General features: G+C 40.4%; 1 protein-coding gene across 1 annotated transcript; it reads left to right on the top strand.

Annotated features, from left to right (window-relative positions):
- Positions 1-10,674: 10,674 nt before the first annotated feature.
- On the top strand, positions 10,675-11,604 carry LOC113597966 (olfactory receptor 5AK2-like). The gene has a single exon (XM_015077433.3). It carries the CDS (start codon positions 10,675-10,677, stop codon positions 11,602-11,604), a length of 930 nt encoding a protein of 309 aa, XP_014932919.1.
- The last annotated feature ends 378 nt before the right edge of the window (positions 11,605-11,982 follow it).

The raw sequence follows: 11,982 nt of genomic DNA, 5'->3' as shown, positions 1-11,982 counted from the left end.
GAGCCCCGCATCGGGCTCTGGGCTGATGGCTCAGAGCCTGGAGCCTGCTTCCGATTCTGTGTCTCCCTCTCTCTCTCTCTGCCCCTCCCCCGTTCATGCTCTGTCTCTCTCTGTCTCAAAAATAAATAAACGTTAAAAAAAAATTTTTTTTTAAAAGTTACACAGCTACTAACAAACCATGTGATTATGAGATTGCCCCTTCCTAGAGATTATATGATTTATTCATAAATGACTAATGTATTTGTAGTTTTAAAAATACAACGTATGTTAAAATGATCAGAACCAGGACTGGCACCGGTCAGCTCTCAGGAGTCACTGTATTAGCTTCCTGACTGTTCTCCTTGCTTCCTCTTCTTTTTCTCCCATTAGCACCTTTGAACTTGATGTCCTACCTACCGGGAATCTCCCAGATGTTTGCATTAAAGGTACCTATTCATCATTCTGGTCACCTTCTATCCACTCCAATTTAGGCACAGAATCCATGTGCCTTCCCCAACCCCCCACCCCCACCCCACCACCATTGCCTAGATTCTCTAACCAGTAACTGTTTTCTTTCCTTCATAATCTTTACACCATCTGAAATTATCTTATTTACTGGTCATCTCATCTCACTGGAAAATAAGTTTTAATACAGAAGGCTGGAAGAGTGTTCCCAAAGCAATGAGTGAATTTATGTCTTTGTCATTTACAAAGTGGAAGGAGAATTGGAAAATGACACCGGGTCCTTGAGAGCAGATTTTTGACAGACTTGTCCACTGTTCTATCTCGCGCCCAGAGCTGGTGCTGGATAAATACTTTTCTCGAAGGACTGCTTTTTTCCTCTTGAAGCCACCCACCACATCACACAGTGGTCCTGCAGAGGGTGCGTGGTCGGGGTCTGGCTGGAATTTCCGAAGTCAAAGCCTTCAGCGGTATCCAGTGGAGTAATATTTGGAGAAGGATGTCTGATGCCCACTTCAGAGATAACTGAATCCAATCCAACACATAACTGTGGAGAGCCAGTACTGTAGTTACCAGGTGCTGCAGTCACATGGAATTTGGACATGCCATTGTTCTGCCCCCAAGGAGTTGACAATTTCATAAAGAAGACAAGACTAATATCAATTGAAAGGAAAGATAAAATTAAGACAGTCCAGAGCTGTTAGAAATAGTCGGGGCGAGGTGGGTAGTGGGGTGCCACTGAGAACCTATTCAGGAGCTGCCCCTATCAGGATGCAAGGGGAAGAGTCAAGGGGGATAATGGGGAAGCGGGGAGATGTGGGGAAGGGGGACAGGGGACAAGAGCAGTGAGGAAAGTGGCTGGTGGGGTCTTTGAGTGGGGGAAGTTGCAGAATGGGCCTGGGGTGAGAGATGTGGGAGAAGAGTGGGGAGGCTGGCAGTGGGGGGAGGGGAGATGGAGTATCCATGAGGAGGCATAAAGGGGTATGGGGGGAGGGCAGTGGGGCAAGGGACTGCCAGGCTCCAGAAAGCCCCGTGGGAGGTGCCTCAATAGAGAAAAGGAGTTGGAAAAGCTGGAGGCAAATGATACAGGGGCAGCAGAATCAGCTTCCCTCCTGATGCTCATCTAGGATGCACGACCTTCCATTTGAATTCATATTTGTCCCCCTCGGAGTGCTTATGTGGACGTGGCTGAGTTCTTGCTGGACAATGGCATCCTCACCAACCCTGCTACCAGGCCCAGAACCTTCTGTGTCTGTGGATGAGCTGGAAGGAAAGGAGTCCCCACCATCCTCCGCACATGCACTTTGCCCCACATTATTGGGAGGCTCAGGCAATAATAATTATTACAATACCAGCTAACATTTATTTAGCACTTACTCTGTGTCAGTCATTTACATAAACCCTCACCAATAAATTGATACTATTATCTTCGTTTGATAGGAGGGGAAACAGAATCACAGAGAAGTTAAGTAACTTGCCCAAGGTCACATGGTTGGTGTGTAGTGGAGGCAGAACTTGAACCCAGGAGTCTATCTTCGTAGCCAAGTGCGACTTAGGCCCTGGCCCAAAGAAGGCATCCCCACTGCTCTGCCAGGACAAACGTCTTTGGGATTCCTCCTTCATCCTCATGTTCTTTTTCTGTTTTACCTCTGGGAGGTGGTGTTTGTTCGTTTTCATGGTCCTTGGCTAAGAACCCACCAAAGGAGGCGTGGCCCCTGTTTTAGGGGGTTCTGCACCAACCTTTCTGCAGGCTCGGCCTACAGGTGGATGGCTCCTGAGAAGAATCCCGGGAGCTGGTATAGAAACCAGGGAACCTGCACCCAAGGGATTCTCATGCTCTACTTTTTATTCATTTACTTTTTATTTGAAAATGTTTCAAATGCAGAAGGGACTACCGTGATTACATTCGGCCTCCGTAATTCAGTTTTTTTATTTCTATTTTTAAAAGTTTTTAATGTTTATTTATATTTGAGAAAGAGAGAGAGAGAAAGCGAGCAGCATGGGTGGGGCAGAGAGAGACAGAGAATCTGAAGCAGGTGTGAGGGCTGAGCGGTCAGCACAGAGCTCGACCCATGAGATCATGACCTGAGCCAAAGTGGGATGCCCAGCAGACTGAGCCACCCAAGCGCCCCCTGCCTCCATACTTCTTAACTCATAACCAATCTTCTTTTCTGTGACCTCTTCCATTTCCCTCCCTCACCTGATTATTTTCAATCACTTCCTAGGTACTATATCATTTTATCCATAAATATTTCAATATGTATGTAAAACATAAAGTTTCTTTCTAAAAACATAACTGTCAATTTCATATCTGAAATCGACAAATCCATCAGCATTCAATTTGTAAAATAAAAAAATTTAACAGTAACAAGAATTAATACTCTAAGAAGAATTAATCCTCTAAGAAGTCAGTGTGGTCTTCCAGAATAAAAAATTACTGGCAACAATGCCTACTGAGCTTTGGCCTCTGTGCCTTGGATTTCTCCTGTGCTGAATTAAACTAGGGAGGGAGATGGAAAGGTAGCTAGATTTCATCTGGCTCTGATACTCCAGTAGTTTTCATAACCAGAGGGATCATCATGTACCGCTAGGTCCCCACATGCCCTCAACATTTTTATTAATAATTTTCAACAGTATTCCTACCTCTCTCTCCCTACAGAATGTAAACTTCCTGACAGGTAAGAAGTTACCAAGGGTTTCAAACTTCTCTTTTATTCATTGTGACATCCTCAGTGCCGAGAACTATGTGAGAATCAAGTCAGAGACTCAATAAATATCTGTTCAATGATTGAAAATTGAGCTCTTCCACCTTTTGTAACAAAACCCCTTAGTCATATAGAAATCGTAAAGCATCAATCATTTTGGAAATGTTTCAATTCAATAAAGTTGGTATCAGTATAAACTCACCTTTCCCTGTTTGTAGAACTACTTAGATGGCCATGATGGTATTATTCGCCTAGGAAGTATCCTTATCCAAAGGTGTTTTAGGGGATGCCTGGGTGGCTCAGTTGGTTAAGCCTCTGGCATCCACTCAGGTCACGATCTCGCAGTGCATGGGTTCGAGCCCTGTGTCAGGCTCTGTGGTGATAGCTCAGAACCTGGAGCCTACTTCAGATTCTGTATCTCCCTCTCTCTCTGCCACTCCCCCACTTGTGCTCTGTCTCTCCCACAAATACATAAACATTAAAAGAATTTTTTTTTTAAAAAGGTGTTTTAGTAATTGAGAATCAAAGCATAGTATCAGCTGACACAAAGGTGACTAAAATGAGTCAAAGCCAGGTGTCCCTCTGGGTAAGTCTCGCACCCTTCGTATATCAGGATGGAGTGGTAATAAACAAGTAGGTGTTTCAAGTGGAAAGGATCAGTGTGTCTTACTTATGCTGCCTTAATAACAGACTAGACTGTCAGAAAGGAAGAGATTTGGAAGCCAGCTACTCCTCTCTCAAAGCTCTTGGGCTCAGGGTGGAGTACCTGCTCCTGTCTGCAGGAGGCCAGGAAGGACTCAGCTGGCCTCACCTGCATGTACTCCAGCTGGCCTCCCCTCGGGTAGTTAAAGCAGCTCAGGGGTCAGCCTATAGGAGAGCTCTGCTTATTTGGTCTCTGTTTTCTTTTGCACCAACCTGCTGAACCACCCTGTGCACCTGCTGAGGATTGTTCCAGGGAATCATTTACTCTGTGACTCAGCAACGGACAGGTTCTAAGAAGGGGCTGAAGGAATCTGCCTCTGGATCCGTGTCTGCCTCTGGATCCCTGTTAGCCTTTCACCATTTTCAGATGGGACAAATCCCTCACAAAGCCTTTTGAAATCCATTTCATGTTTCAGTTATACTGAGCGTTGTTTTTGTGGGGTTTTGGCAATGTCTTATCTGCTTCAACTGCATTTTCCTTTAAACCTACTCCTTCTCCCTTCTCTATCCCGGTTAAATGGCCCCACCATTCACACAATGGATCAGAACAACAATCTAGGAGTCAAACTTGATTTCTATCTTTCTCTCACTCCCTACATTCAAACCAAAAGCAATTTCCTGTTAACTTTACCTCCTCAAAACAGTGCAATTAAGTATCATTGTCTCCCTATCCCTTATACTACCCTAGTTCAACCCACTATTACCTTTCAAATGAAAGACTATAAGAGCCTCATATATGGTCTTCCAACTTCCATTCTTGCCCTTTATAATTTAAGTCCAATCAACAACAAGAATAATCTCTCCAATGCAATGATATGCCTATGTCACTTCTCCCACTGACCCCATGATAACTCTTTATCATACTAACATTCTAACTCCTGAGGGCTCTCTGGGATAAGGCATCTGCCCGGGTCTCTGACCCCAGGTGTAACATGTCCCCCTTCAGTCCCTCCAGCCCACTTTCTTGTCCTTGGAGCACACACACAGGCCAAGCTCATTCCAGTTCCACTGTGGGGACTGTGCACCATCTTTCCCCACAGGTGGCTCTGCTTTCTCACTAAGCCATCTCTAGAAGGAGGCCTCTCCTGACTGAGATTCTACCTCCTATCAGGCACCATGACTTCATAGCACTTTATTTTCCTTACAGCATTTCTCCTTGTCGGAAATTATCTTGCATATTAAAGGGTTTCTCTGTGTTTACTCTGCTCTCCACACACTGGGGTGCAACCTCCGTGACAGTTGTCTCCATATGCTGCTGTTTCCTATGTGTCCCCAGTCCCTGGAGCAGGGCCTGCCATATGGTAGGTGTAATAATATCCATTGTACTGAAATAGAACAGTTCACATATAATCACTGAATTTATGTTTTTCCTCAAGAAGACAGGATTTCGCCATTTGGGTTCTTTTGAAACTTCGGTTCTGGCTCAGACTCGGTGACTGAGGTCTTAAAAATTGTGGGTTCAAACTCACCTATTTGAATTCCATATTCATATTGTACTACCCTTGTGGTCATGGCTGACTCACTTCACATCTCTGAGATGCAGTTCCTTTATAAAATGCAGATAATAACAGTTCTTAAGCTATAAGGTTGTGTGCAGATTCAACAAGACAATGCATGTAAAACCTCTGAGCCCAAAGCCTCAAAGTGGCAAACACTAAATACACATTATTACTACTATCAGTGTTGGTTTTCTGCTTTCAGTAGTCACCACCATAAAGTAGAAGGGGTAGATTTCTCCATCAGAGATTATGCCTCTTTCATTCGCATCCATTCATTTATTTATTCCCTGGGTTATCCTTCTAGTACAGTCAGCATTTGGTCAATCAAAGTACAACTAGAACACAGTCTGCCACTCGGTGGGTAATCATACAACAGATTCAAATTTGTTGAGCGCTTCAATAAACATGAAAATAACTGAATGCATGATACTGTCCTTAAACCCATGAAACTTAAAGTCCAAAGTCCCCAAGAGGTTTAGTAACTTGCTCATATTCACCCAGTGAGTAATCGATACAGCCAGGATTTGGACCCAGGTCAACTGACTCTGAGAGTTCATGTTGTAAACCCCTCTGCTATCCAGCCTAATATCTCACACATCCTCCTGGAAAGAAGACCAAGAGAGACAGCTACTTAATACCACATTATAACCATTGGAAGAACACCAAATACAAGAAGAGGAATTTATAACAAACTTTTGTGGTTCAGTCACAGTCCTGGCTACAACATCTGTGTCTGGGGGAGAAGGACTTCGACTCTGCAGAATGACTCATTGGGCATTTGCATTCAAAATAGAGTCCTCAAGAGCTCTCCAAAGAGATGGTCTAGAACTATAGGGTAGCACCTGTGAACTTTTCTTCTAATGATGCCATGGGGCTAATAAAATGAGGCATGGAGATGATCAAGTTAAAAGGGCATGTGAATGTCTTCACTGATGCTGCAGACAGAGCTTCAGTTGAGGATCTTGACTGTCTGTATAAGACCCCGGAGAGCTATTGAGGTAAATAACAAGGATGACAGCCACAGCAATGAGAGGAAGGGGCACTCCAATTGGGAGGAGCCTTCTAGCAATGATAATCCTGATAACCCCCTTCAATGCAAAGCTCTTTGCTGATCAAAAGATATATGCATGAACATTCCCTTCCTTGCTCTTCCAAAACTACGGAGGCAGCCACATCTGGCATCATTAATCCTATTTGACAGATGGAGAAACTGAGGTTTAGAGTAAGAGAAAGATCCAGAATGCAAAACCAGTTTTCCAGATCCAAGATCAGCCCCAGGTTGGAACAGATGATCCCCAAACTCATAGAATTAAACAAGATGTAAATTCCCTAAAGGATAGGAACTTGAAAAAAAGAAAATTGTGAATGGTCTCAACTGAGAAGTTCAGTTCTATACACTCAACTCAGTCCCCAGTGTCTGAGATTCTCATAGGAATACATAGATCTTAATCCCACAGCCCTCAAAAATAACTCCCCCATTTGTAGCAAAAGCAAAAACACCACCTTGCAGCAAGTGTTTTTCTAAGGACACACCTGCTGTAGTGTCTGGAAGGAAAATCCAAGCCTAGAAATCGAAAAATACACCAGGAATTTTATCTCTGCTTCTTTGCAGACTTCAGAAAATCCTCCCCCATAAAATCAGAAGTTGAAACAGAGTAGCAGGATCTACTGATGGGGTGAGTTGGGAGCATTTTCAACATTCAGATCATAAAACACTTGAATACTGTCAGTGCTCAGTAAAAGTTTTATAACTAAACTAATCCATCTTGGTTACCAGTTAACACTTTGGAAATGGGAGAAATCATTACTTTATTTAAAAATATCTCTGAGTACAACAGTAGTTGCCAGGGACCAGATGGTAGGGGAAATGAGGAGATGTTAGTCAAAGGGTATGAACTTCCAGTTATAAAAGGAATAAGTTCCTGGGATCTGATGTACCTCACAGCTACTATATGTAATTAACAATACTGTACTGTGAAAGTTGCTGTAAGAGTAGATTTTAAATATTCTCAACGTAACAACAACATGATAATTAGGTGAAGGATATGTTAACTAACCTTATGGCCATGAACATTTTGCAATATACATGTGTATCAAATAAACACATTCACACCTTAAACTTACACAATGTTATATGTCATTTGTGTGTCAATAAAATTGGGGTGGGGGAGAGAATATCTACGAAAGAGGTACAGAAAAAGTCCACTGTAACTTAATGTAGAAATTACTCCTAATTAGAGTAATTTCTCCTTAATTGCATATAATGTGACTTCCTATTGCCTCTACTGTAGCTTGTGGGGCAACATCACCATGCATTTGTTCAAATACTTCCTCTGCTTGGAGTTGCCTTCCCTGGCCATACAGATCTCCACCTTATACCATCCCAAACACATTTCTAGAACAAATTTTAAAACCACTTATTTTAGGGATGGTTTCTATATCCTCTAATAAAATGAGATTATTTGCCAAACTAAAGTCAAACAGCATGCAGTTTGTATCTCCTTTTGGACACTATTAATTCTCATTTTTGTCACAGAGAACCAACATGAAAATTAAACTTGACAACTATAGATGTAACTTACTCACCACTTTAGACCCTAAGTCTCCGACCATTTCTTTCAACAACTGAGATGCTCAATTTTTCCTTTGGACTGAATTGACCTCTTTTAACCCTTAAAACAATAATACCCTTGTTTTCCCAATGTCTTGTAAAGAGGTGTGGCTTTTATTTAAAAAAAAACAAAATACTGGCAGCATTTTGACTTGCTTAGAGATAGTATGTCTGTAACCTGTACTTAAAACTCAATTAAAGGGGTATAAAATACATTAAAAATATTTAATAATTACAAAAAGGCATATAGAATATACGACAAATATGTGTAATCACCAGATAGCTATGGATATAAAGTATCACCAATACTATGGAAGCCCCAGTATTATATCATACTATAATTAGTCAAGAAGCTATTTCCCTCAACATTATGATTTTAAAATTTGGGTAAAGTAATGTAGGCCTAGTGAATTCATTTTCAGTGATGGAAATATTCTATTATTTTTTGTACCATTATTTCTTTTATCATTAGTTGTCTGTTTTTTTAACACTTTTTCTATTATATCATATGGCCTGATCTACCTTTTTAAAATCCAATTTGAGGGGCGCCTGGGTGGCGCAGTCGGTTAAGCGTCCGACTTCAGCCAGGTCACGATCTCGCGGTCCGTGAGTTCGAGCCCCGCGTCGGGCTCTGGGCTGATAGCTCAGAGCCTGGAGCCTGTTTCCGATTCTGTGTCTCCCTCTCTCTGCCCCTTCCCCACTCATGCTCTGTCTCTCTCTGTCTCTCAAAAATGAATAAACATTGGGGCGCCTGGGTGGCGCAGTCGGTTAAGCGTCTGACTTCAGCCAGGTCACGATCTCGCGGTCCGTGAATTCGAGCCCCGCGTCGGGCTCTGGGCTGATGACTCAGAGCCTGCAGCCTGTTTCCGATTCTGTGTCTCCCTCTCTCTCTGCCCCTCCCCCGTTCATGCTCTGTCTCTCTCTGTCCCAAAAATAAATAAACGTTGAAAAAAAAAATTTAAAAAAAAATCCAATTTGACAATCATTGCATTTTAATGATGCATTTATTCCATTTATATTTATTATCCTAATTCATTTAGATTATTTATGCCTTCTCAGGTGATTTCTGTTTGTCATGATTTTTTTCTAGTATTTTTATCTCCTTTCTTATGTTTATTTAGATTGGTTGATTTTTAAATTCCTGCCAATCCCCCAAATTTTAAAAGAAAACCCAACTTTTATCTTTTACAATGTTTGAAAACATATGTCTTTAAGTTCAAGTCAAAAGTACAAAAATTTTAGAGCACCTTAAGTCTAATTAACCCTCCAACCTTATACCTCAGTGTTAGCTGATATTTTCAGTTTCTTGACCACTTCCCAATGGAAAATATTATTAATATTTTATACTTCCTCTGTTTTTTCCAATTCTGTCACCTGTTTACTAATTTCTAAGTTCACTATGTCTTCTTGTTTCTGAGACTTTTTTAAGGATCACATTAGTCTCTTCTGAACAACAGCCTTTAGAAGCATATATAGTGCTCAACTACTGATGGTAAACCCTCCATGTGTTTTTTGCATGAAAATATTTTATCCATTCTTTTCATTAACTTCTTCATTTAAATGTAAAACCTTCATAAAAGTTAAAATGATGGTGCAGGGAGCACTGTGATACACTGCACCTAGATTAACCAACACTTTTTCTTTTCCTTTTGCTGGAACTCTACACAGACAAATGGACAGATAAGAGATATTAAGCATGTACCTCCTGCAAACAAAGACAATCTCTGTGATAACCACCTGTTCCCACTAAAGAACCTTGATACTGGTGAAATTATATTATCGCATATATACTTACTATTCTAATTTCCCACTTGTCTCCACAATATCTTAAGTAGATGTTGTATTTTCAGATTCAGGGACCAATGAAGGATTATGTATTAAATTTAGTTTCAATGTCTTTCTAGCCTTATTAAATCTGGAATAGTTCCCTGTTTTGTTTTTTGTCTTTTATGAAATTGACATTTTTGAAGTGACTAAGCCAGTTGATTATAGAATTTCCCAACATCTGGACTTTTTCAAGTTGCTTCATAATGATTAGGTTCAATAAATCTTTGCCATTAAAACAACATAGGTGATGTTGTTGCTATTCCTTCTATTTGTACACATATATATGCATGTATGTATATATAAAATGAGGGGACTATATGGCATGTAAATATGGGAATTGCATGCTAAGGAGAGTTGTAGAAAGACACTCTGAAGTCTTCAAACATATGTGGGCCATGAACAGAAAATTTCTTTCGTTAATGCTACCAATTGATCTCAGAAAATTTCTTTCATTAATGCTATCAATTTCAGGAGCTTGACCAGGATTGGAATGATGAATGTCTAAGGAAAACTACAGATGTTGAAAAGTTGCAAATCATATTTGAATATTGCTCTCAACAAATATGGATACCTGCTTAATATGATGGAAACATGTGTTAACCTATGCTTCTTAGAATCACACATATTAGAAGTCAATCATCTTCTATGAGATCTCCTTCAGTTTGAAAATGAATCCATGACTCACATGTCATTTTTTATGTGGTGATTACTTATCAAGGAAATAGAAGAAATATGGAAAGCAATAAATCCTTTTGTGAGTGTTTTCCATAAGGATCTAATTCAAAAAAAAAAGGTGACTGAAATATAAGATCCTTTTCCTTCAAGAAATCACAAACATTTTCTTTCTTTTCTTGGTCCTCTTCTTGGTCCTTTCTAGACTTCCATAATCATGACAAAAGAAAATATCACTGAAGTGACTGAATTTTTTCTTCTGGGGTTTGGTGCCCAAAACAAGTTTCGAGACCTCCTCTTCATTGTATTTCTGGTCATCTATGTGACTTCCATGGTGGGTAATGTTGGAATTATCCTACTCATCAAGACAGATTCCAGACTTCAAACACCCATGTACTTTTTCCTACAACATTTGGCTTTTGTTGATATCTGTTATACCTCCGCTATCACTCCCAAGATGCTGCAAAACTTCATATTAAAAAACAAATCTATATCCTTTGAGGGCTGTATAATGCAATTATTGGTTTATGCAACATTTGCAACCAGTGACTGTTACCTCCTGGCTGCTATGGCAGTGGATCGTTATGTAGCCATCTGTAACCCACTTCACTACCCCATAATCATGTCCCGAAGAGTCTGCATCCAACTGGTAGCTGGTTCATATGTCATGGGTTCAATAAATGCTTCCGTGCACACAGGTTTTACATTTTCACTGTACTTCTGCAAATCCAATACCATCAATCATTTTTTCTGTGATGTTCCCCCAATTCTTGCCCTTTCATGCTCCAACATTGACATCAACATCATGCTCCTTGTTGTCTTTGTGGGATTTAACTTGATATTCACTATGTTGGTTGTCATCTTTTCCTACATGTATATCACGGCCGCCATCCTGAAGATACCTTCTGTTTCAGGGAGGAAAAAAGCTTTCTCCACATGTGCCTACCACCTGACAGCAGTCACTGTTTTCTATGCAACCCTGTCATACATGTACTTACAGCCCCAAGCTAGTAATTCCCAGGAGAATATGAAAGTAGCCTCTGTATTTTATGGCATTGTGATTCCTCTTTTGAACCCCATGATCTATAGTTTGAGAAATAAGGAGGTGAAAGAGGCTATAAAACTGATGAGGAAAAAGTTCTTCTAGGTTGGACCCAAGTCATTAAAATTCAGCACTTCAAAGCATCAAGTAAGGATGTTTGACCACTATTGAATGTTTCTGAAGTTGGAAACACGTTCACGTCTTAAATCAATGTTACCTCTTTTGGTAAGTTCTTAAAATGTGAGAACTATAGTAACACCTCATGAGACTAATAGTCCCCTGATTATAACTCAAGAAATATGTTTCATACTATCCATATTTTATTGAGATTATTTAAAATATTAAAATTATGTACAGACTTCACAAAGTATTTAGTGAATACTTCATATAGACTTCATATATGTTCTTAAAGACCAGAAAATAGACTTCATATATGTTCTTAAAGACTAGAAAACCTCAATTTTGCATATAATCAATATTAAA

The sequence above is a fragment of the Acinonyx jubatus genome, chromosome D1 (genome assembly GCF_027475565.1).
Source record: "Acinonyx jubatus isolate Ajub_Pintada_27869175 chromosome D1, VMU_Ajub_asm_v1.0, whole genome shotgun sequence".
Classification (NCBI taxonomy): Eukaryota; Metazoa; Chordata; class Mammalia; order Carnivora; family Felidae; genus Acinonyx; species Acinonyx jubatus.
Note: the sequence above shows the minus strand (reverse complement) of the source record. Positions and strands in the feature narration are given on the sequence as shown.

Bases quoted from the DNA above. Each gene is read 5' to 3' on its own strand.
- LOC113597966 (XM_015077433.3), top strand. From the start codon at position 10,675: ATGACAAAAGAAAATATCACTGAAGTGACTGAATTTTTTCTTCTGGGG.